The sequence below is a fragment of the Amphiprion ocellaris genome, chromosome 18 (assembly GCF_022539595.1).
Source record: "Amphiprion ocellaris isolate individual 3 ecotype Okinawa chromosome 18, ASM2253959v1, whole genome shotgun sequence".
In the NCBI taxonomy this organism is placed as follows: Eukaryota; Metazoa; Chordata; class Actinopteri; family Pomacentridae; genus Amphiprion; species Amphiprion ocellaris.
This window is the reverse complement of record NC_072783.1, coordinates 10,083,702-10,111,195: the sequence shown is the minus strand read 5'-3', so window position 1 is coordinate 10,111,195 and position 27,494 is coordinate 10,083,702. Positions and strand designations below refer to the sequence as shown.

The window sequence follows — 27,494 nt, the reverse complement described above, 5'->3', positions numbered from 1 at the left end:
TCCATAACGCCTCAGCAGATTCCTGGTTGTCGTGTTCTACTCTGCCTTCCCCTCTTTGCCCACTCATGTCCACTAAATAATGCAGCGCTGCGACCTGACGGGCTGCAGAAGCCAAAACAAAGGCTGCTGCTGAGGGCCACATGAACCGGCTGCTGGCTCTGAGCCCGTCGGCCTCCACCTCTCAGCTCTATCGCTCTCTACATCTTCCTCCGACTCGCCCACACACTGGCCACGATGCTGCTGCTGCTGCACCAAAACATGCGCCGCTCGCAGTGATACTCGAGTCGCCGCTGCGGTACCTGATGCTGCGTTTAACTAGCGGCGGTGTGGTTCTAACAGATGGACGAGGTTTAATTCATCACTTCATTCTTCCTTTATTCTTTATTATTTCTGGGTTGTTTTTTGCTCCTTTTTCCTCACTGTGGTTCATTTTTCACTGCAGTAAAAGTCCTGCACTTCCATGCAAACACAACAACCATGAAGAAGGAGTTAAATACCGTGAAAAAAGGAAGAAAAAGAAAAAAAGAAACTGGAATCGACATGTACAACATTTTTCCAAGTGTCCACAGGTGTTATAACTACTAGAAATAAACAGTGACTATATGTACATTAGGTAATTTACTAATTTCCATGTCCACAAATTGTGTTTTTCTCTCTACTCTGCTTATAAACTCTAGATATTTCACCATGCTGAATGTATCTTCAACAACTTTAGCTTCCAACATTTTATAGTGACTTTCAGCTCATTATTTAGCTGCCCTGCTAAATCTTGACTGTTTTGCTTCACTCTCACTAACCCTCTAACAGAAACAAGTCACAGAGACACAAAACAACCAAAACAAATGCAAAAACAAGGTAGAAAATGACCAAAATGAGACAGAAAAAGACACAAGCGAGAGCCAGCACAAACAAGACACATAAAACAACCAAAAACAAGACACACAGTGACAAAAACAAGGCAGAAAATGATAAAAATGAGACACAAATGACAAAAAGGACAAACAAAACAACAGAAATGAGACAAAAACTGACAAAAACAAGCCAAAAAAACGACAGAAATGAGACCAAAAGTGACAAAATGAGGCACAAAAAGACACAACTACTGCAAAAAGACACAAGAAGACAACCTTAACAACCAAAATTTGAACACAAAATGCTAAAAAAAAGACAGAAAATGCCAAAAACACAAGACACAAAATGAGAAAAATTTCAAACCAACAAAAGAAATGAGACGCAAAAAGACAAAACTATCGCAAAACACAAAAAGCAACTAAAACAAGACAGAAAATAACAAAAACAACACATAAAATCTCAAAAATAACATACCAAACAACAGAAATGAGACACAAAAAGACAAATGTATCCCTAAGAGACATGAAACAACTAAAACTAGACACAAAATGACAAAAAAAATATGACAAAACAACAGAAAAAAACAGAAACGCCACTAAACAACCTACTGAGCAGCAAACCTCAGACAGACACAATAAGAGCATCAAACGTTTAATTTACTGCATTCTGGTGAATCTTTATGCACCAATTCATGTTTTTTATGCATCAATATACAACTTTTATGATAAAAAATGTAAATTTATGAGAGGTGAACAAATTATTATCAAATTGTGTTCATCTTTTGTGCTCTTCCTGGATAAATTCACAGTCTTCAGCAGACCTGATTCAAAATTAAACACTTATATTCAATGATTTGACTTCAGTAAAATCCCACTAAAGCGGCCGTTCTGTCTCTTCAAACTGCTGTTCAGAGTTTTTATAGATCTAGAGAAAGATTAAAACGATCAGTGATGAAGATGTGGCCACTGTGGGTTCTCCTTGTTGCAGGGCAGCTTACTGACGTTTCTAATAATAAACCGACGTAGTTCAGGTTCACGTCTGTCTGCAAGAGGCAACAGTTGCTGCTTCCTGAGGCCGAGGAGGCTCGGCGGCGACTCGACACGTGTTTCGTTTATTTACGCCTCTTCGGTCGGTGGTTCAGCAGCTGGATGGGGCAGCTGTCAGGGGGGCAGTTTGTTCTGGGTTCCCCCTAAACCTGCCCCTCGGTGCTTTAAAGGACTCTAAGCTTCAGGTTTAAAATAATGTCTGAGTGCAGCTGAGTCATCTTGAGTGAGGCAGGAAATAAAATATATGATATATATATATATATATATATATATATATATATATATATATATATAATATAATAAATACAAACTCTGTTAACGGTAGAAAAAGATAAATGAAATCAGGAGCTGTTACCTTCATAAACTGTCTCTACTTTAATTAAGCTTATCTGCACTCATACTCCTCTAACTTTAATTCTTTTCTGTTTTATTTCACACGTTATCTCGACACGCTCTTATTTTTTTTCTTTTCTTCTTTTTAGCGTTATCAGTTTTAATTATGCGATAAATCTGGGAGCACTTTGTTCAACTTGTCAGCATTTTTTTATTACTTTATACTTTATTTAACTAATTTAAAATGACTGTATAAAACACTATATTAGGATTCTGACTTATTTTTTTATATTTACAGTAAAAAGTAAAATACAATTAGACTTATTACAGTTTTAGTACAATAATTAAATACTATAGTAAGTTATAATAATGCAATACATTGATATTTAGCTGTTTTAGTCAGTCGGTTTTAATTATTCCATAAATCTGGGTGCACTTTGTTCAGTTTGTCTGCATTTTTTAAAATGTATTTATTTCATAGCTTATTTAATTAACATTTATTTAACTAATTTAAAACCACAGTGTGAAACACTGTATTAAGATTCTAATTCATTTATTTTTTGCATTGTTTTTTGATTATTTTATTTAATATTTATTACTTTGCATCTTCATTTTCTTTGTCTTTTATATTTTACTCTCTAACACTTTGTACCATCTAATTAATTTAAACAAACTTTCTTTAAATTTCTCTCATTGTTATTAAATGACAACAATCAACTGACTGAACTTTTTAAAAATTAAACTAATTTAGAATTACAGTATAAAACCCCATATTAAGTTTCTGACTTATTATATTTACAGTAAAAAGTAAAATACAATTGCACTTAATACAGTTTTTGTACAATAATTAAATATTACAGTAAGTTATAATAATGCAATAAATCAATACTGAGCTGTTTTAGTCAGTTAATTTTAATTATTCTATAAGCTTGTCTGCAAAGTTTTTTGATTTAATTACATTTATTTACATGCAAAAAATGAGAATGTTACATCAAACAAGAATAATTGTAAGGGGAAAAAATAAATAAAAAATGTACAATAACGTGGTCACATCCACTCTAATGTTGAATACTAATTAATATTCACCTGTCACCTAAATGATCCCCATTTTATCACAGCTGTAGGATTTTTATTTTATTTATTTTTAACTCAAACTCACATCTTTTATGAACGTGCCACCAAATGTAAATATTCTACACGTGTTGTACGTCATTTTATGTGAATTTTATCAAAATATTGGAGATTTGCACAAGAATTTAAACTTATTTTTCTGCTTTTGTTTTGTGGGTTTGATTAAAGTTTGTTTCTAAAGCCTGACATACTGGAAGAAAACATTTGTTATGAGCTAAGAGGAAAAAATCCAAGAAAAAAGGTGTTTTCATAACAAATAGTTTTCTTCCAGTATGTCAGACGCCTGGAAAATGTGAAAATTGATCATTTTCACTGTCTGTGTAAAAACTAATAAACCTTCTGTTAACACACAGAGCAGGAAGTCGTTAAAGTAAAATCAGCTACAGAACAGATTCAGGTTGTATGCTAAATGGCTGCCCGTCTCCACGGCAACATGTCTCACCTCTTTGAAGTTGTCAAAGGCCGACAGGATGATGTCATGACCTCCTCTGACCAAACAGACGGCCGCCAGCAGCTCCAGAACCAGAGCTTTGGTCCTGAGAACAACAGTTACATATAATAGTATATTTACTCCAGTACTTGTGATATACTTCAGCGTTTTCTGTTCATGCCAGTTTATTCTCATTATTACGACTAGTTACTCTACAAATTTACATGAAAAACATCAAAATAAATTCAAATACAGCTGAAACAGTTGGTCACTTACATAGAAAATGAATTTTCAGCTATTTATCAACCATTTTCATTTAAAGCTGGCAAATATTTCCTAATCACGGGTTCCCCAGTGTGAGGATTTACTGCATTTCCTCCTAATTGTTTTAGTTGTTTTCATTAATTTTTAATAATTTTACATTATGAATTAAACAAACGTTGTGAAATTTACCCTCTGAACCCAAAACCTTCTTATTCATGTGTGATATTAGAACTTTAAGTATTAAGTAGAGTATTTTTAATGTGTTTAGTGTTAATTGGAGGGTGAATTTCTCTAAATATATTCTGTTATTATTCTGTTGTTACCTGGGGTTTCTGTCGTGGAGGCTCAGCGTGATCTCGTTGACACAGCAGGGATGTTTCATCACCTGGTTGAACCCCGACTGAGGAAAAAAACAAACGAAAACCACAACAGTCACCTTCTGTAGTCTCATTTAAAACACCTTTGACTTGTGCTCTTTTTATTTATAGTTTATTTAATATTCATTGTTTTGCATCTTCATTTGCGTTGTCTTTTATATTTCACTCTGGAACATTTACCATCTAATTAATTTAAACAAACTTTCTTTACATCTTTACAACAATCAACTGATTTAACTTTCTAAAAATTAAGATAATTTAGAATTATAATATAAAACACTATATCAAAACTGTTTTTGATACCATTATTAGACAATACAACAAATAAATAATACAGTAAGTTATAATAATGCAATAAGTCGATATTTAAACATGTCAACTCAACGTTATAACCTTATATTAATTAATTTGTATTTTAAACTGTTCAAAGTCTGAAATTTGACTCTGATGGTGAAAATGTAATTTTTGATTCACAATTATCGACTTATTTTACTAGGAAATAACATAATTAGACTTTAAATCTGAATAAAGAAAACTCACCTGGATTTTGATTTTGTTAGAATTTCAACATGGAAAATAAATTTTAAAACTCATATTTCTGACAATATTAATTATAACTAATTCAAGCTGAGAAGGTAATAATCTGAATTAAATCTCTCTCAATCTGAATAAATTCTTCGTTTGGTTTCAAATAGAGCCTGAATTTAAACCTTGTGTGTTAATTTTAACATAGAAAATAGATTTTTCAACTCAACATTTTGAAATGTGTCTGGATTATAAAGGATTTGGCTGAGAAAGTAATAACTCAATGTCTGTGGATAAAGAAAGTTGAATTCTTGTTTTGTTTTTAATTTAAGTCTGAATTTTAACCCAGAAACATTACAATTACAATTAAGTATCAGGAAACTATGTCCTAGTTTGACTTAAGAAGGTGAAATTTGGATTTATTATCTGATGATTTGAAAAAATAAAGTCAAAATTAGGATTTTCATCCATCATAGTGGAAAAAATTCCTGAGTTGTTCCTTGTAAATAGAAATTCTGAATCTGTAAAGTCTCCAAATCTATTCAGCTGGAATAAAAGGACGAGAAAGTTTGCTTTGATTAACTCCTAACATAACTTAACTTTTCATTTCTTCTTTCTTTGCCCTGTGGAAATGAACTTCCACACTTTTATCCTAAGAAATACAGACCATAATAAACATGAAAACTCAGTGAGCAGGTGGCCGTAAATACCTGGTAGTTCATGATGGCACGTAAACACATGATGCAGAGATGAACGTCGTCTTTCTGGCTCACGACTCGAGAGCTCCTCAGGGCTTTTCTGATTTAGAGAGAAATACATCATCCAGGTGAGACGAATTTATCATCACCTGCAGAGTTCACTGGGATAAAAATAGGACGTCTGGAGATCATTTTAGCACCACATGAACACAATCTAATCCCTGTTTCAAATTACACCACCCGAACTGTGACAGAAAACAAATAAAGACCTCGAGATCTGGAACTATTACTCCACCAAGGAAGTTCTAACTGTGTGATATCATTCTAAAAAAGAGACCACAGTGAGGAAAAATGCGACAGGAGCCAAGAAAATACCCTAAAACTTGGGCTTCAGAGGGTTAAAACATTTGTTATTCATTTTGAGCTTGATCATTTATGAGTTTTATTTCACTATCAAAAAATATTAAACATTATTAATGCAATGTTGCTTTTTCTTGTTTATGTTGAGTTTTTTTTTCAATGAAGTGCAAATAAGAATATTAACGTGGTCTTAGAGAGTTGGACGTCACTGTATGTAGAGCTCAATAAACATCTAAAGTGACTAATTATGATACTCGGTTTAGAGTGAAAACAGACGAGGCAGCGCTTTCGTCATTATCTGATTTACTAAACAGAAAGCAGGGTTTGAATTTGGTCTCAGATTGACTCATGTAAGAATCCAGTAAAACATTTAAAACCATCAGAGATAACAGATTTTATCAGGAACGACCGAGAAGAGATGATGAAAGGATGCAAATGTCGAAATCTAGAAATGAAACCTTAAAAACCAAACAGCTTAAATTTTCAACCATGTAGATCAGTTATATTATATAACTGCACTGTAATAAATTACAGTAAAAACAGTCAAATTCTAACTGGAGACAATGTTTTTTCGATAAAATACACTTAAAACTATAAAATCTGACATTTTTGGAGCCATAAACAAGAAGATAATAATAATAATAATGTGAGAGATGAACAATATATATTTCCACAAAGGGTCATGAAGCACCGTTGAGAGTGACGACTTGATTTTCACTCCGCCAAGGGGGCGAGTTATTTGACGATTGGTGTTGATTTGTCTATCTGTTAGCAACATTACTCAAAAACAGATCAATGGATTTGGATGACAGTTTCAGGGAAGATCAGAAATGACACAAGGACCAAGTGATTAGATTTTGGTAGTGATGCGGCTTATAGTCTGGGTCCACGGATTTGTTAAATATTTCTGTATCATTGCGAGATAGCAGCACGTCGTCACTGTAACTATGACAACAAGTGAACACTATGTCAGCTGCCTGCTGATGATCACGATTGCGATCCTATTACAGATCCACCACTGTGGACTTATCAGGACTTATCAGTCAGAAATGATACAAGGAACAATTGATTAAATTGTAGGGGTGTTTCTGAGTCCCATCAATTCTCGCCGCTCACTACATATTTAGGTCACATGATTCGGTATCCATACATAACGTACACATACATAACACACACCTGTGCTCAGCGCAAGGTCAGTTTGTGAGTACATCTATATTAAATGGACGATACTATGTTGCCGTGATTTCTGATCATCAATAACTAATAAATAAATGCTGCATTTTTTTATTTATTTTTTATATATATATAAAATGCTGCATTTCTGACAGTACCATCTGAGGGAATGAACAGCCTTGGCGGAGGACTGATATTTCTGATAATACTTTATCATATTTCTCAGTACGTCCTCAAATAATTTCTGAAATGTGTTGGGTGGATGAACCAGATTCTGGTTCTTAGTTTATATTCCTGAATTTACAACATAATCAATCCCTGCATCAGTCATCAGTTCCCACTAAAACACTGTAGAAGTCATAAATCAAACCTTTCTTGTGGTTATTTTTAGCATCTGTTCACCTGCTCCACTCACACATTTCTCACATTCACACTACAGCCAGCACATTTGTACATATTTGCTATGAGAAGAATGCAGTCGGCTCTGATCAGGGAGATAAGTATGTCTGCTTATGAGTTCATTTGCGACGTTACGTTGACACTCAAGCCAGCTACTCGCAATAAAACATGAACTCGGTGTAGTTTTAACACTGAAACACTCCCACAACAGCTCATTAAAACAGTTTTCTTTCTACAGCAGTCATTAAAAACCTGTAAAATCTGAATCTTAAACAGCTTGTTTAACCTTAGTGATTTAAGAAGTTCTCTGTTTTTGCTTTGCAGTGGAACCATCAACCAGTGATTAGTGGACAAACAGCTTTAATACCGGTTTCATTTGTAGCTAATTAAATTTAACTAAAAACTTTTTTTTTTTTACTTTAAGGTTTCAGGCGGCTAAAAGAAAATTCTGAAGATTATTTTAAAATGTTGGTAATTAACACAACTCAAACTTAAATTCACAGATTAAAGGGAACTTCTGGCTTTAGCACAGACTGTATATTAAAGATGGATCTGAAAAGTGAAGCCTTAAACCTGCATTATTTCTGTCAGCCAGCAGGGGGCGACTCTAGAGGTCAAATTATATAGAAGACTATGAGAAAATTAGTCGACAGCTCACTTGATTTGCTGCTTCATTAAATATTTTCCTAGTAAGTTTAAGGTTTCGATTTCCAGTTTCAAGTCTCCTTTAAGATGGCGTGATATTAATTTGGTAAATTATGGTCCCATTCAGAGGAAAATAGATGATAAATTTGGAAATGCTTTATGACGTAGCTGCCCTGTGATTGAATGTCCCATAGGCTGTGTCCGTAAGGTTTCACACATTTTGTCTGACTTCAAAAAAACAAGATTTTTAACTTGACGTTTCAAAACCATAGTCCACAAACCAATATGTGACGACATGGTGGCTACATCCTCAATCCTTCATTTATAACCTGATGTTTATGGGGGGGTTGGGAGCTGTTTTTAAAAAAATATTTTCATCTTAATCCCAAATAATGCTGTTCTTGTTTACATATTTGTCGGTTTCTGTTGTCAAACAATGGAACAAGAATGAAAGAATGACTGAAATGTAGTCCATAAAGTCTACATGTTATTGTTACACGGCATCACTAAACTACTAATTTTAGAGCCACAATGTTGTCTGACAACTCCCCAAACACACGAGTTAAAAACAACTTCAACAACCATTTCCATGTCAAATGATCACTAAGAGAGAAAGTTAGAAGCAATAGAAAGTCCCAATCTAATGGCGTAAGAGGCTGTCAATCACAGACAGAGAGTTTTCTTCCTGAAAGGGGCGGGGACAGCAGCAGCTTATTAGATTTCAGAGCGAAACAGCTCATATAGAGCAGAACTAAAACCAGGAGTTGTGGTAAAATGAACCATTTTTTAAGTATTTTGACCTTTAAAAAAACACTGTGGTCGAGATTGTGAGAGATGCATTAATTGTGTTGAAAAGTGGCCTTTAATTGTTAACTGGGTTTAAATGAGACGTTGGAACTACAATTAATCTGAGAAGTTTGAGGTGTCCACATATTTTGTCCATGTGGTGTCATTCTTTGATAGCTTACCAGGTAAAAAACTTGGAACACTGGAAAACAGTAAAACACAATTCAATAGCATCAATAAATCTATAGTTAAAGTGTTTGTATTATATATAATGTTCTCGTTTTACCAATAATACATTATTTAACATTAATATATTTAAATATGTAGCTTAAACTCCTCTGTCGCACAGAAAATTCCCCTCCTAAGAAGCTAAAAATGGCTGATACTGCTATTTTGCTACACTATGTTAGTTAGCTTTAGCAGGATTATCTGTTAGCTTTAGCCAACATTAGCTGGGTGTTGGGTAATCTGTGCCTGTCCACTTAAGTAAATTAATATAGTAAAGCACTGCAAAGTTATTACATTTAAACATGATCCATATAATATCTTGATTATACAGTGAAATCACTGTAATAACAAGAATCAGAAGCTAAAATGGCAGTTAGTGACGAGCATTGCTAGCTAAGTTAGCTGGACTAGTTTAGCCATTTTTCCTCTCATTTTCATGATTAGATTTAAATTCTTCCTCGGTTATACGCGATGAATGTGCATACTGACATTTCTGTTTGTTTGGATTTACATTTATTATTTTACAGTTAGGAAGAAAAGAGCATAAATGTAGATTAAATCAGGGTTAGCTTTGTTTATTTCTAGCTGTGTATTGGTGTAGCAGTGTCTCTACACTGAAATTGAGTGTTTATGCTTTTTAGTACTACAAAATGAAGCCCACATTACAAACCTGCACGTCTTTAAGTACAGTATTCTTCTGTAAACTGATCAGGCTCTTTGTTTTTATCTCCATCAGTCCGTTGTCGGTTGTTACCTGACTGTGAAGGCCTTGCTGGCCTTCGAGGCACTGTGAGTAGGTGAGTTACTGGCACTTCTGCTCAGATCTTCCACTGATTTGTCCACATTTTTGCCTTTTTCTGTGGGCGGCGTCCCGTTCTCCAGAGCGTCCACGTCATACCTGAGAATCACGAGAACGAGAATCACCGAGACACAATGTTAATGGACTTTGATGACCTTCCTGGGCTGGATAGTTTAATAAAGTGTCCGTATGAAGGAGATAACAGACGTAGTTCAGCCTTGAATGAAAAGTGACAATATTTCCAGCTGATACCTACGTGACAGCGCTGTGGGCGAAGGATAAATAATCCACGAGAACATTCAAACCCTGGTTCTCCTCATTCAGGAACTCCTGAGCCCAACTGAAGGAACAAACAGGAACAACAGTGACATTTAAGACTCTTAACCAGGGGTGTCCAACTCATTTTAGTTCAGGGGCCACATTCAGCCCAGTGTAATCTCAAGCGACCAGTAAAATCCAAACATAATAACCTATAAATAACCACAACTCCACATGTTTGCTTTAGTGCAAAAAAAAGTACAATCTGAAAATGTTTACAAGAATTACCTTTTTACAAAACATCATGAACAACCTGAAATTTCTTAAGAAAAATAAGTTCAATTTCAACAACATTAAGCCTCACTTTATCATTTACACATTACAAGTTCCAGATCACAGAGGATCTATAAAGGCACACAACATTTAGTCATCTGGAACTGAAAGATATAGTATTTTACTTTAAAAAAGACAAAACACAACAAAATAACACAAAACAACGAAAATGAGAAACAAAATGACAAAAAGAGACAAAAAAGACAAAAAAGTTACAAAGCAACAAAAAAATGGACAGAGACAAAAAAATGACAGAAGCTTGAAACAAAATTACAAAAACAATACAAAAAACAATGAATAAAGCAAAACACAAAATGACAAAATAAGACAAAAAACACAAGCGAAACAAAAAGGAAACAAAACGACAAATTCAAATAAAAACAACAAAAACAAGACAAAATATTACAAAAATGAGACACAAAACGACAATAGAACAATGATCAATCTAATATTTTACTTTATGATCAAAACAACTTGCCATGGTCTAGAAATTATTTTAAATTTATAGTTTTACAGATTTGTAATTTGCATTTAATGTCTTCTCTATAATTTTTACACTTTACGAAGTCATCCTACGGGTCGGATTGGACACTGGAGGGCCACTTTTGGCCCGTGGGCCGCATGTTTGACAATCTGCTCTAAAACTATCCTTATTTACAATCTACAGCAAATGCATGACTCAGAGATGGAAAAATCTCAACTTTTTGTCTCAAACATCAGCTGAGACAACAAAGAAACATTCTTCGGTCACGAGGAGAGAAGTATCAAGAAGCTTTAAATCAACTTTACTCTGTTATTTATTGCAACATGAACACATTCAAAGTTGTGCATGATGAATATTTTGTTCAAATAAGACACTTTGTACAATTTCAGTTCTTGTACAAGGACAAACATGTGCAATATCAGTATTTTATTAGTTGCGATATAGATAAAATGTCTGAAGTATCGGTATTTCTAATAGCAGTCTTTTCTACAGAGGAAAGAATCTTTGCAATACAGTTTCACTGCAATTTCACTGTTTTTCAGTACACGGGTATCTGCAATTTTTCACATCCAGAGGAATCTGCATTTCCACATATGGCAGAATCTGTACAATATCAACAATACTTATATATATATTTATGGTTTGTTTTAATGTTTTAGTGATGTTTCTTTCATATTTCCACTATCATGGGGTTACAAACTGCATATCTATCTTATGCCATATTTACATGTCGATATAAAAGTCTTCAGTGCATATTATGAGTCGTACTGTCCAGTTAATACATAAAATTTGGTTTCATTTGTGTGATTTCATCAGTTCTTCTCCTTTGATTGTGGTTTGTAGTACAAGATGAAGTATTTTTCCCCAAATACAACCTTCAGTGAGACTCACCCGATGTGATTGGTTCTGAGGGAGATCTCCAGCTCTCTCAGGATCTGTGTCGACTCCTGGACTCGTCTCTTAAACTGATAAAACACGTGTAAGGTAAGTAAGAGGTCAATTAATACTTAATTAATCAGAAAATGTAAAGGATGTCTTTCTGTGCAGTGGTTTTTAATATTGTCTGTGTTCAGTGATGATACAGACATCCTCTGTGGTTATTTAACAGTTTAACAAGCCCCATTCAGAAACACTATCTGACTTTCTGGAAAGGAATTAGGATGGTCAATGAATGTGGATTATTCCGTCTAAAACTATCAGAAACCTTCTACACGATCATCTCTGATTTGTTTGAGCCTTTTTTACAATGAACTGTAGATATTTTTGAATAGCATCTGTGAAATTTTCATTGATATATCAAGAATTTCCAGATAAATGTTGTTGTCATTTTTTAAAAATTGCCTGTTGAGCCACTTTCAGCACATTTATTCGCACATTTAAATTTGAAGTCAGCTAAGGCTAACTATGTAACTCCTCTTCATATAGTACCAATAATACATTATTCAACATTAGTATATTTAAGTATGTGTGTTTATGTAGCTTGAAGTCCTTTGTTGCAAAGAAAAATCCACTCATCAGAAACTAAAAATGACCATGAATGCCATTATGGCACTCTGGGCTAGTTAGCTTTAGCAGGATTAACCATTAGATTTAGCCAACATTAGCTGTGTGTTGGTGTGCCTGTGAAATACAATAAACCACTTTCATGACTGAAGTTCAATTCTGCCCCAGTTATGTATGATAAACACTAACATTCCAGCTTAATTGTATTTATATTTATTATTTAGAGTTCTGAAGAAAAGGCTGTGAATGTAATCAAGGTTAGCTGTGGCTATCTCTCCTGCTTGCCTGAAGTTAACCCAGTTGTGTTTAAACATATTATTGGTGTTTTCTAAATACTTGACTGTAATACCTGGTTTTGCCATTACAGGACGCTGCTTTAGGTATTTTTGCATTATTAATTTGATCAGAACAATTAGTGGCAGATAAATGTAGTAGCTGTTAAAAACTACAACACAGAAACCAAAGCAAACAGGGTCACTGTGTCAACTTCCTTACAAATATCTGAGTGAAGGCTTAAATCTATTGTAAAAAAAAAAAAATGCTGCTGTTTTAATTCCGGCCACAAAAAGCTCAAGAATTTGATCAAATAAAAATGTCGATAAGACTTATTTAATTTGTTCTTCAAAACGGAGCTTTAGGGTGTGAGTTTGTACCTTTCGACTGACTCCTCCGTGATCCAGATAACTTTTCAGTTTGTCCAAATAAGCAGACGGCGGATTCTTGACTTGAAATCGCTCCTGAAGAAGCAGAGAAACACACAAACCTCTAATTATGTCTGATTGCGGGGAGGGCAGAGCTCAGCCGGGGTGTCAAACGGGCTCTTTGATTACACAGCGTCTCTTATGCAAATGAGTTCGGTCTTAACAAGCCTTCAGAAACGATTCGTTATGTTCAGCTGCGTCACGGCTCTCAGCTAAATCACATATTCTGTAGGTTCATTGAAATGTGTGACGGGTCGCTGAATAAAAGTCGACTGAGTCACTGAATGACGACGACAGGTGTCTCCTGTCAGTCTTCCTTCAGGACGCCGGTTGTTATGGACCGTCCTGTGGTTGCTATGGTGATGTACAATATTGATGAGCTTCCTCGTGTGTGTGTGTGAGGGTTGTAGCCGTTGTTCAGGCTTGGTAGTCGGCCCACTTACAACACACTGAAATAGAATTACACTAGTGGTGTTTGTCAAACCTACACAACTTCTTAAATGACAGCATAAACAAGTTTGTCTTTTGGACCATGTTTGAACACTTCGTAGCCTCGTGGTCCAGAAAAATCATTAATAGCTGCTTTGGTTCTGGTTCTGACTCCCAAATTAGAGCTGTTTAAAACATTTTTAGTCAAATTAATCATGTTTGAAACAGAAAAATTGGTTCTTTTTGGGTGTATTGAAGTTTTTTGTGACATTCTCAGAAAAACAGTGTTACAAACAATAGACAGTTAAGAAATAAAGCTACTAAAAATTACAAGAGCACAAATAAAACACCAACAACACATTAGCTTATAGAAGAGAAATAAACTGACTCCGCTGATTCATTGTAACCCAGAGGATAACTGGGTTTGACGGAGGTGTGGATGTGTCAGCGGTGTTGGTTTGAAAGATGTAATCTAAATCTACCTGGTCACAGATCAGGTCCCACTTCTTCTCGTTGTCGTACTGACTGAGGATCTTCACCTTGTCTGGAGGAAGGTTCATCGTGTTCTGGAAGCACAAATAAAGAGATATAAAAGCAAAAGGATAGAATATGTCTTCTGTGTTGCAGTTACACTGTAAAGGTTACTGTAAATATCTGAAATCATTTAAGTCACCCAATTTTGTAGTCAAAAGTTGTGATTTTTGAAGAAAATGCAATCAAAACTCACAGACCAGAAGTTACTGTAGTACCGAAATGTAGTGACCCCCTCACACTGCTTTTCAACACCGATCAGTCAGTGAAATTTGGCTATTTTGACAGGTCTACAAAAAAGACTCTTTCATGTCCAAGTGACTACAGATTTCAACACAGTAACGTCAGATAATTACATATATAAACCGTAAAATAAGTGATTACATAAGTAGTCACTCCCTTCAAGTCAGTATCTAGCAGATGCACCTTTGGATGCAGTTACAGTAATGAGCTTTTCGTCCATCAGACTAGATGATATGTTTGGTGGACACTATGAAGCATGGTGGTGGCAGCATCATAGTCGAGAGATGACCCCATTCAAGTCTCCAAAACCGCTCTAGCTCTGTCAGGTTCCATAGGGATCGTGAGTTAACAAATCTTTTCAAGTCCATCCGCAAATTCTCAGTTGGATTGAGGTCTGGACTCCCTAACCCTAACCTGGCCTCCAGAACTTTCAGCTTGTTGTCTTGAAACCATTTCTGAGTATCTTTGGCTGTTTGCTGCGGTTCATCATCTGGATGAAAAACTAACCTTCTCCAAGTCTCAGTTCTCTTCAGACTGCGTCAGGTTGTCTTCCAGGATTTCTCTAGACTTTGCTGCATTCATATTACCATCAACCTTTACAAGCCTTCCAGGACCTGCTGCTGAGAAACATCGTGATGCTGCCACCACCATGCTTCACATCGTGATGCTGCCACCACCATGCTTCACATCATGATGCTGCCACCACCATGCTTCACATCGTGATGCCACCACCATGCTTCACATCGTGATGCTGCCACCACCATGCTTCACATCATGATGCTGCCACCACCATGCTTCACATCGTGATGCCACCACCGTGCTTCACATTGTGATGCTGCCACCACCATGCTTCACATCATGATGCTGCCACCACCATGCTTCACATCGTGATGCCACCACCATGCTTCACATCGTGATGCTGCCACCACCATGCTTCACATCATGATGCTGCCACCACCATGCTTCACATCGTGATGCCACCACCATGCTTCACATTGTGATGCTGCCACCACCATGCTTCACATCGTGATGCTGCCACCACCATGCTTCACATCATGATGCTGCCACCACCATGCTTCACATCATAATGCTGCCACCACCATGCTTCACATCATGATGCTGCCACCACCATGCTTCACATCATGATGCTGCCACCACCATGCTTCACATCATAATGCTGCCACCAGCGTGCTTCACATGATAATACTGCCACCACCGTGCTTCACATCATGATGTAATTGAGCTGTGTAACCACAAACTACATGCTTCTATTACCTGAAGATTTAACTAATGTAGCGATCTGCTATCTGGTCACCCCAGGAAAACTCTACTTTTAACTACAATTCCTTTGAATTGCAGATATCTATATTATTCCAGACCAAGAAACGCTTGACTGTCGAGGTATTCCTAGAAGCAACGTGACCAAACACCGGGTCCCCTCACGGCCCCTCGGACTCGTCTTCAATAATTCAAAGCAGTAAATCCTGCCGTAAGTCGAGTCACAGTGAGTCAGAGGTCTTAGTAATGTCACTGCTGATTATCGGCGGCACCTTGTCACAACACAGTAACAGGTTTGTTGCAAATGCTACACCACAGCATCAAATTACTACATTTCAGGAGAGTATTTCTGGGCCAGAAGTTGTTTTGAAAAACACGAGCTGATTCTGCATTTTGATAAGAAAGTGAATCAGCAAAATGCCCGTCCTGAAGTCTGGCCTCTAGCTGCTAATAGATGCTTGTTTATGAGGCGACAAAAACCAAAAGTTTCTGAGATGTCCCACATAACGAACACTAATTATAACATGCAAACTGGAGAAACTGGGCTAATCGACTGGAGACTCGGCTTCAGTATCACTTTGTCTAAATGCTCCTCGGATCTCGTTGCTTTGTCCAACGTCCTGAGCAACGAGAGTCCATGTGAATTCCCCGACTCCAAGGAAAGTCCGGCAGCAGCTTTAACCACATTAACCAGTGTGTGAATTCAAGCTTTGTTTGTTTAGAATGCACAATGATTCCAGCGTCTAAAGTGACCAAACAAGGCGTTTTTTCATGCCGCGGTTAAAGCTTAAATGCTGAAACATGTTGGAGAGCTGCAGTCATCCGTGCCGCTCTGAAAAACAGGGCAGTAGATCAATGCTGAATGTGATTTGATAAATCAGGCCTGTCGGGTCGATAAGTGCTGCTTATATCTGACTGGATGGAAACTGAAAAACAGCCGAGGTTCGCTCTGGTGTTTTCCCAGAAGCACTTTAAAACACAACATCAGCAGAAAACAACACAGATGCCGCCGATGTACAGACAAATCTTGTTGTAAAATCATTTTTACACTGTATCTGTAGTCATTTATCTAAAGTTAATTACTGTTAAAATAATTGCTGTGTTCTGCTGTAGAATGTGGAGTTTATAGTAAAACACTGGCAGCTGTGGTTACCAACATTTTACTGTATTTTTACAGTGTTAGAAGAGTACTTTACTTAAAAAGTCAAGTGCTGTTTCATTAATCAAACTGCTCTACAGTAGAATATGAGGTTTACTGTTCATTACTCTGACTAGACTTTCAACAATAAACTGTATTTATAGTGCTGCTGCTGTTACTGTAGTTTCTTCTGTCAAAATATGTAAAAACTGGTTTAATTTGCAGACATAGACCATAAATACCTATATATCTTTAATATGTATGATTCAGTTTAACATTTTAAAAAAGCTTGGAGCACTTGAACACCTAAAATATAAAGGATAACTTTTATTTTTGTGGATCCTCAACATTTATTTATTTATTCAAAGGCAGAAATGTATAGGAAATGGTAGCTTAATAAATATATTTTTCGAAAGCAAGAAATGAAAATTACTCATCTCGATTCAGTAGTGCAAAGTCATCAGTAATATTCTCAGCATTTTCTTCAGCTCTCACATTATTATTATTATTATTATTATTATCTTGTTCATGGCTCCAAAAATATCTGATTCTATAGTTTTTAAGTGTATTTTCTAGAAAAAACACCGCCTACAGTTAGAATTTGACTATTTTTACTGAAATTTATTACAGTGTAGTTATATAACTGTTTTCAAGATTTCATTTCTAGAATTTTACATTTGCATCTTTTTTATCATCTTTTCTCAGTCAGACTGATAAAATCTCTTATCTCTGATGACAGTCAGTCTCTCATGGGTCAATCTGAGACCAAATTCAAACCCTGTTTAGTAAATCAGATAATGATGGAAGCGCTGTTTTCACTCTAAACTGAGTATCATAATTACTCATTTTAGATGTTTATTGAGCTCTACATACACTGATATCCAAATCTCTCACACCACGTTTATATTCTTATTCATACTTCATTGTAAACCTATTTTTTGCCACAAAAAAATTTAGTCAAACTAAATTTAAAAAGTAACATTGCATTAAGGATGTTTAATATTTTTAGACAGCGAAATAAAACTCATAAATGATCAAGCTAAAAATTCATAATAAACAAATGTTTTAATCACTAACAACAAAAACAACCTCATCCTGTGTTTTTGTAGATGTTACAGAAGCGTCTTGACATTTAGTGTGTGAAACTAACGGTGCTGAAAGAAGTCTGAGATCCATCTGCAGCCTCCTGAAGAACAAACAGTCTCCAGAATTTTAATGTGGTTTATTTATACGCACCTCCTACTCTTACTGTACCAGATCACATCATTTCCATTGTGGCTGCAGAGGTTCTCTTATGTAAAGTGTTTCTGGACCAGAGCTTCGCCTCATTTCCATTTTCACCCAGCTTCACATGCTTCATGTCTCCACTCTGACTCTTCTAGTTTATATTTGTTAAAGTCAGAAGATCAGTTGGTGCCATTAAAGATGCTAAAACTTTATTTCATGTATTAACCAGCTGCTACAGAACAGCAGTCAGACTAATGAGGACTCAGATTATCAGTTTCTGTTGAGATATTAAAAAAGAGCAAAACTAACGATGTGTTTGTTTTAATGAGTCCTCTTCAGTGGCTCTCAGCTACAAAAACATTTGAATTAAATATGAATATATTCAGAAACATGATCACAAAAAGCTCAGTAATTTTATATATAACAGCTGACTTTATATTGCAGAGAGAAATTAACTAACAGTGAGTAAAAATGTGTGACGGGAGAAAAAATGCCCCAAAGCTGCATCTATTTTATATTATTATCTTTTGACAATTGCGTGCCCTTCTATTTTTAAGCACTTATGTGGACGAGACTCAAATTATATTGTGCTGTTGTACAAAAGTAGGACTGTGTAATGACAAAGATTTATCCTATCTTATCTTAATTCAGTTACAATTTTTAAACATTTGTCATGAAGCATTACTTTATAGTTCAATTTTTGTCACAAAAATAGGCTGTCAATGATATTTGTTGAGATTTTTCAGCCTAGTTCTCATTGACAGTGATGCAAACCAGGGGTGTCACACATGCAGCCAAAACCGGCCCTCCAGAGGGTCCAATCCGGCCTGTGGGACGACTCTGTAAAGTGTAAAAATTACAGAGAAGACATGAACTGCAGATTAGAAATGTATAAAACTATCAATTTAAAATAATTTCTACACCGTGACAAGTGGTTTTGATCATAAACTAAAACACTAGATTTTTGAAATATTTTGTCTTGTTTTTGTTGGTTTTTGTCTGACTTTTGTCATTTGTCTCACGTTTTTGTCATTTTGTTTCTATTTTTTCATTGTTTGTCACTTTTTGTCTATTTTTTGTTGTTTGTCCATTTTTTGTCGCTTTATAACTTTTATCTAATTTTTTGTCTCGTTTGTTTTGCTTCATGTCGTTTGTCTCACTTTTGTCATTTTGTCTCATTTTTGTAATATTTTGTCTTGTTTTTTTGTCTTTTTTTGTCTGTCTTTTGTTGTTTTGATCATAAAGGAAAATCCTACATCATTCAGTTCCAGATACCTGTGACTAAATGTTTTGTTCCTTTGTAGACACTCTGTGATCTGTAAGTTGTAAATGATAAACTGAGGCTTAGCACTGAAGAAATTTCAGGTTGTTCATAATGTTTTATAAAAAGATAATTCCTTAAATGTAAATATTTTCAGAACATACTTTTTGCAGTAAAACAAAGGAAACATTAGGAGTTGTGGTTATTAATAGGTTACTATGCTGTGATTTTACTGTTCACTTGAGATCAAATTGGGCTGAATGTGACCCTGAACTAAAATGACTTTGACACTCCTGATGTAAACAAGCATCACTGCATAAGATTTAACCAAAAATAATTTTATTAAGAATCATAAAAAAAAAAACATTTAACATCAAAAAACATGAAATTAACCAAAAAGATAAACTAATTTTAATCAGTGGAAGAGACTGTATCTTAATTTTCTGCAACTTTATGAAAAGTTAGATTTTAAAAAATTGTGTAATTTGTGTGTTTTTTATGCTGTTTTTTTTTTTGTTAATTTTTTTCGTTAATTTGACTCATTTGACTCATAATTTTGTTAACTGTTTATATAACTCTTCTTTTTCCTGTTATTTATTTTGGTTATCTGGCTTTAGTTGTGTGTTGTCTGAATATTCATGTTTGATTTTTGTTCTTCAGTTCTCTCTTGGACATAAAATAAAGTTTTCTACAACAGGCTTTCATGCAGACACACTACACTTACTGGCAAGTTTAATTCATTGCTGGTTTTGTTCTATATTACAGAATGAATAAAAAAGCACGACGCTGCTTCATGTTTGTATTCAGATGCAGAACAAACCAGCTGGTGTTTTTACAGCTCGTTTCTTAAAAGGACTAGTAAGTCTTCAGGTTTTCATCTTTATGTCAAAACAAGCTTCAGCTGATTGTATAAATGAGAACAAGAGCTGCTTCATCTTCAATCGCATAAACAAAGCAGAACAGGCGGCGCTTCGGCATCAAATGTCAACATTTGATCAGATAATCACATCCTTGTTGAAGATCTGAATGTAAACACGACCTGCATCGTCAGGTTTCATGTTTACTCTCTAACTCACTGTTGGTTTTGTGGACCGTTTTAAACACACTAAGACAGAAGAAGTGTGAAACTGTGCGGCTGTTCTTGTCACATTAAAACTCTCCATGGCAACCTGCTTCAAGGCTCACTAAACCCTCCGACTCTCCAATCGGGCTGATTTAAGTGGCGTTAAAAAGTGCAATCAGTGACTTTTATTCCTGCAATCAACACAACGAGGCTCAAAAAGAGGAAGTAGAGTTCTGCAGTAAAAACTCCTGAATGATGCATCGTGACGCCGCCTGAATCCCTAAATGTGCCGAGGGTCCATAAAGGACGGATCAATGGATTTATCCGTTTGCACAAAATCTCTGCTCTGTTTTCTTTCACTGCAGACTCCATCTGTCTTACATATTATTAATAAACCTCAAACTGCAAAGTGTTTTCATCACTTAATTGTTTTACCACAACAGAATCAGAAAACAGAAAAACATCTGGAATAATTTCCCACAGGTTGGTTTAATTTCACCAAAAATCCACCTGAGATTTTCTGATTCATTATTCTCACGTTTTGAAACTGCAACAAGCAAATATTTGACTTGTTTGCTTTTAAAAATTATTAAAACTGCTAGGTGATTAGCAAAGTAGCTGCTCACACAAGTCTCTATCCGTCTTATACTGTTAAAAGGTTTGGTTTCACCCAGACAATTTCATGTTATCCATGAAAACTCACACTTTTATTCATGTGCTAACATAACTGCACAAGGGTTTTCTAATCATCAATTAGCCTTTCAACACCATTAGCTAACACAATGTAGCATTAGAACACAGGAGTGATGGTTGCTGGAAATGTTCCTCTGTACCACTATGTAGATATTCCATGAAAAATTTTCAGCTAGAATAGTCATTTAGCACATTAACAATGTCTAGACTGGATTTATTATTCATTGAATGTTGTCTTCATTGAAAAAACTGCTTTTATTTCAAAAATAAGGACATTTCTAAGTGACCCAAAACTTTTCAACAGTAGTGTACATTTATTTATTCCACAGTAAACCTGAAACTGAAGACTACTGGCATTATTCATTAATCTGTTCAGTGTTTTCTTTGTCAGTTAGCTGCTTTATCTAAACAGAGAAGACATTAGTTATACTAGCGTTGATGTTGGCTTTTCAGTTGGGGGTGGTGTTCGGGTTGGGTTTTCAGTTGGGGCTGGCGTTAAGGTTGTGGTTAGGGTTCAGGTTGGGGTTAAGGTTGTGGTTAGGGTTGGGGCTGGCGTTGGGTTACGGTTAGGGACGTGATTTTTTGGGAGCTAGCATGAGTTTTAGCCATGACCAATTTAGTTTTGACTGATACATTGGTCGTCCAGAACGGGGTTTGCCCATGACAGTGCTCGTTTCTTTAAACTTTTCAAGCACCTTCGTCATCGTGGAAAAGTCAAGTGGAATCCTCCTTGGATGACGTGCTTTAACCCTTTGATGCGCAACATGAGTCAAAAGTGACCCAAATCCAATGGAACATGGGTATGTCCTGGCCCACACTGCGCATCAAAGGGTTAAATTCATCTGCTATCTTTCGATATGTCCATCCTTCATGTCCACTGAAGCAAAAAAGTTACAGTTAATGAGATTTCCTATGTGTCCAGACTTTAGGAACACCCTGTAGTTTCTTCTCTTCAAAACTAAAACACAGTTGGCTGGAAAAGCACCTGATGTCTCAGATTTTCAGTTTCACAAAGAAACTATTAAAGTATCTGAGAAAGAATGAACCTGCCAAAAGAGCAGAACAACTAACAAGAGACTAAATGTTCCCTCCTGTTGTCTTTGTGAGTGCGTCTGTAAATACAGTACACAAATCCACAGATGTACATTTACAATTCCACCCACTGCCGCATTCCCTATTGGGAGATATGCAAAGTGTTATGTAAAACACTGAAGGGAAAAGTGCCCGACGTAAATTTGGATGAGACTGAAGCCTTTGTGCATTTATCACACTGAGCTGAACGTCCTGTGCAGATTTCGTATTGATTCTGTCGCTGCGTCACATAAAAGCATCATAAAGCGTCGATAAAAAACAAACCCAGCGGCTCGTATCACACACAAATACTGCACACACGTTATTATCCACCTCCAGCCCCGAACCCTTCCAGCTTTTAGTCTCTCTGCAGAAGGAAGTGGCGACAGTTTGCAGCATCACTTCTGCTGGTTTGTATGCAGACGGAGTCTCTCCTCCACTTAGTGCAGCAGGTTTGTTGTGCACCGTCAGCACAGAGAGTGGCTGGGAGATCATCTATAATTAGGGAGATACACAAACACGGCAGAGGAAGAAATGCAGCAGAGGGATGCATGTTTTTCTGCACGTGAACACAAACTGCTGCAGGCTTTGGCACAAGACGTTTGCTGCTGGCTCATAAATTCATTGCAGTTTTCGACCCTTCACACTAATCCTCCAACTGCAGCTCACTCTGAGCACCGTTATTAAAACCACAGACAATGAATGCAGCATTTATTTTTTGAAAATTGCTTATTTGACGAAAGTGTGACAAGATGAATGGCTGTATGTCACTCTCTAAGATTTTAGATGCTAAAAAACTCATAAGAAGAGGTTTTACATACAGAAAAGTGACAAATTACATCAAAAATCTGAAGCCGTGACCCTCACAGTGAGGAGATCTGGTGGCTTTATTTATCTATGTGCAGAAAAAGGTCACCATAAATCAATACAGAATTGTTGTGAGTGATTACTGTGGGAAAAACACAGTGTAAATCTGGCAGCAAGGGTGTCAAAAAATATGTTTTAAAATGGTGGAAGACTGTAGCATTCAAAAACTGTGAAAATAACGGCGAATATTTTCGAAATAATAGAATTTCAGCAGATTTAAATGCAGTCATTTTATTGATGTGGACATTATTTACCGTTGTGGCCTGTATTTATCCATTTATTGATTTATTTCGCCTGTTTCTCTGCAGCCCTACAAAGTATATTAACCGTGTATAAAATGTGTTGTATGTTAAAATTAGATAAACCACCAAGTGTAGGTGTTGCTACAACTCAGAAGAATGTATTTAAAGTTAGAGGTTTACTAGCTGCTTGAAGATTAATGTAATTGGGTGGAAGTCAGTTTATTGTTTGAGCTGCTCTTTGTGACGATAAATTTCAAGCTGTAAAGCACAGAAATGTAAACTCTGGTAACTGCTTACTTGTTCATCTACAATCTTTGGTTATGATGCTTTGGTAAAGAACAGATTTTCGATCAATTTGGCCTTAAGATGCTTTTTGAAAACGCAGGATTAAATGTGACAACAAAAAAAACAAAATAATCTGAAACTATTTATTATTTTTATACATGAGTTAAAACCACCACAGTATGAATAAACACAGAACCTGCCTCAAGGTTTAAAATGCATGTTATATTTTTAAAAATTGCCAAAATGACAACATTTATCAGAGCCAGAAACTTTAAAAACAGAAAAATTCATCAGTTTTTCAACTTTCTGATGGTTCTTGAATGGATCCAACCTGATATATGATAAATGCTGAACAAATAAACTAAATCTAAGCTTAAATATTTGATATTTCATCAAAATGACTACTGTTGTAAGTGTAACATTCTGAAATTAGACAGAAATAAACTGTTTTAAATAGCCAAATTTATTTTTATTTAACTGTTATTTTACAGATTTTCCCTCTTTTGGTTAATTACAGATAATATCTAATACAATCACAGAAAACAAGTATTTATTGTAATTTATTATTTGTTACCCGTTAAAAAAATGTGTCAAAACCGTCCACATCAAAAATCAGTATTTTTTACAAATTTTGTTTTGATCTTGTGCAGTGTGTGCCCTTAAATTTACCACCATTTATCATTAAATTTATTAATGTAAATTGTAAAGTAAATTTTACAGATATTTGCTGCCATTTAAAAGTTTAAAAAAAAATAAAATTCATTAAAAATTAGCTGCTATTGTACTTTTCCTGTTCTAATAAATTAAGTTACAGACAATATCTAGTGATTTTAAGAGGTATTATTAATTTACACGTAGACTGTTAAAACAACACAACTTTAAGTAATGCTCTCATCAAAAATCTGTATTTTTACAAATTATAATTTGTTCTTTTGTAGTGTGACCCTAAAATGTACATTACCTTTACTGTATTTAAATCAGAAAAGTAAAATGTTGTTTTACAGATATTTGCTGGCATTTAAAAGGTTTTTTTTTAATTCCTAAAAAAATAGTTATTTTACTTATTTTTCTTGTTTTAATAAATTATGTTGCAGATAATATCTAGTGATTTTACTACACATTATTAATTTACATGTAGACTGTTTAAAGCACACATCTTTAAGTAATGTTCTTATGAAAAAACTGTATTTTTACAAGTAATATATATTTTAAGATTACAGTTTTACTGCACATCTGAGACTTTTCAGCTGACCTGCAGGCAGTGTGACCAGAGGAAAATAAAACAATACTTGAAATAAATGCAGCATGGCTCAAACATTGGAAAATGTGAACATAATTCAAAATGTGACAGGAACACAAATCCTCAGAAACTGCTTGGGGGGTTAGAGGGTTATATTTATTTCAACATGATCTTAGTAATCTTCTAATTCTGCAGATTGAGCCCCATCTGTCCACTAAATCTCACAGAAACCGGCTGAAGTGGTTTAAAGATATTCCAGTGAAGGAATGTAAACATTAGCACTCAGCAGGGGTAATTACAATTCAGGTTCTGCCCTAACAGGGAGTGTTTTCTGCTCACATCGATCCAGCTTCCTCTCTGGAGGGAATCAGCGTCTATCAGGGCGTTGGCTGGTTACCTTCCACCTTCAGGAGTCTGTTCACACTGACAGCGAGCCTGAGGGTTTGTTATGTTTATGCTATCAAACCACACATCGGCTCGGAGTCTCGATGAAGCTCTGGTGATAAGACGGAGGGAGGAATGTAAAGAGGAATGCAGTTAATCACAGAGCAGGTCGTCTGGCTGCATATTGAGCATAGCGCCGTCAGCACTCAGTTGTGCTGCTTCCTTGTTTTCTGTTTTTTTTTGTCATGTAGACACGAGTTCAGTCTATCACTGCTCATGTTGTTGAGACAAATAACAAGTTAGGATGAAGTTACGGTCAAGGAATGCTCTCCGTCAAATAATAGGACTTTGTGTAAACACAGCCTGCAGTTCAGCCGAGTATTCAATGAATTTCTGTCACGCTGTTGCAGTTAAAGCAGTCATGGCTTCTCTTATAAGATCTGGTGTCAGTTTGAAGCATTTTTTTAAATAAAGACGACAGAAGTGATAATAAGCTTGGATTTAGCTAATTTATTGGTTAATTTTGGCTTTAATTTTGTGAATAACTTACTCTTCTCATCACCTCCAGAAAGATGCTTCACCATGTTGAATGCATCTTCAACAACTTCTGTCTCATTTTTGCTGTTTTTCTGAGCCATTTGTGTCATTTTCTGGCACTTTGGGACAGTTTTCTCTCTTTGTTTTTTCATTAATGTGTCTTGTTTCCCTCATTTTGTGTTTCATATTTCTTATCTTGGGTCATTTCTGTCTCATTTGTCTAGTTTGTGTCGTTTTGACTCCTCATACTGTAGGTATTTAAATATCTCCATGTTTCCAGACTCTCCAGACATTTTTTTTCTACTTTGCTCATCAGCTGTAGAAAGATGTTTCACCATGCTGAATGTATCTCCAACAACTTGCTCCTCTGTTCACTGTTTCTGAGCCATGCTGCATTTATTTTACTGATCCAGTAGGTTTGATTTTTATTTATCTGTGTAAACACTGCCTGCTGTTCAACCTGAAAAGTTGCAGAATTTTTCTCATGTGACTTTCAGTCATAGCAGAGTCAAACTTGTCTTCTTAGTTTCGCTGTGGAGTGCAAAATATTTTATTTTTTTTGCAGAATCTGGTTAGAGCAAATTGTATATTTTTGGTCATTTTTAAATGAGACTTGTAGGATAAAGTGGCTTAGTGGAAATATCACCGCGTTAAGATTAGATTCCTTTAATTTTCCTGAATGAAATCCCACAACAATACGAATAGATCAAGCCATATCCTAGATTTGAAAATTCGACATTTGTGTCCGTTTTTACCATTTCTGGCTTTACTAAATGGTGAAATTTTCCCTTTATTTTCAAGAAACCATGACCGTCAAAACCACCAGTGAGTTTAATTAAAGACACCTGAAACCTCCATTGATGAACAAAAAACAACCACATTGACTCACAATAAAACCACATGTATAACTGCTAAAAAAAAAGCCCTTTAGCTGCTCTACATGACCAAATGTATGTTTACGCCTCAACAACAGTCTCCATTCTGCTGGTTTTCATCTGTTTGAACCTGTTGCATTAGTGAGGTTGGACACAAAGTCATCCTTTCCAGGAACAAATGGTGGAAGTAAAGTTTTTGTTAGCAATGCAAAAAAGTAGGAGGTCATGATGGATCGGTCAACAGAGCAAGTGATATGGTCTACAATAAAAACCAAACCAAAACTTAGTCATTCAACAATGAAGCTTGTAACAAAAATAACTAGACACTCTTTTTGTTGGTGTTTATTAACATATCTGAGGACAAACTGTTACTAAGAAGATATTATTCATTTCTTGTTATTTAGGAGGAAATGTCCAACGCTGGTTTCCTGATAAGGTCTGGTTTACAGTCAGTGTTTTAGTTCAATCCAAAGGTGTTAACTGGAGAGGTTGAGGTCATGTGAATAAAAAAAAAAAACAAAAAAAAACAACTATAATATGTCTATATGGAGCTGGCTTTGTGCACAGAGGATTTACTGTGTTGAAACGGAAGCATTAAGATGCTTACGAGGAACTACGGGGCAAAGACCAATCGATGTAAGGATGCCACAAAAACTGAGACTTCTGTACCAAGATACTTCCATAATTCATGATGGTAGTTGTTTTTCTTAGCACTGACAGTTGTCCACTGTCGACCAAAAGTCAGAATGTAAACGGTGTCACATAATGTTTAAAGCAGCTAGAGAAGGTTTCAGCTGTTACTTTA

General features: G+C 35.6%; 1 protein-coding gene across 5 annotated transcripts in view; it reads right to left on the bottom strand.

The window, feature by feature from the left end:
• The window catches only part of fmnl1b (formin-like 1b), a 64,807-nt gene that overhangs the window by 25,038 nt on the left and 12,275 nt on the right, over positions 1–27,494 (bottom strand). For all 5 annotated transcript variants that reach the window (XM_055004853.1, XM_055004852.1, XM_055004851.1 and 2 more), the window contains 8 exons: positions 14,237–14,320; positions 13,278–13,361; positions 12,013–12,086; positions 10,303–10,386; positions 10,002–10,145; positions 5,669–5,756; positions 4,380–4,456; positions 3,805–3,898 (listed from right to left, as the gene is read on the bottom strand). In XM_055004853.1, the coding sequence (XP_054860828.1) occupies positions 3,805–3,898; positions 4,380–4,456; positions 5,669–5,756; positions 10,002–10,145; positions 10,303–10,386; positions 12,013–12,086; positions 13,278–13,361; positions 14,237–14,320 (729 nt within the window). The remainder of the gene's footprint in view (positions 1–3,804; positions 3,899–4,379; positions 4,457–5,668; positions 5,757–10,001; positions 10,146–10,302; positions 10,387–12,012; positions 12,087–13,277; positions 13,362–14,236; positions 14,321–27,494) is intronic.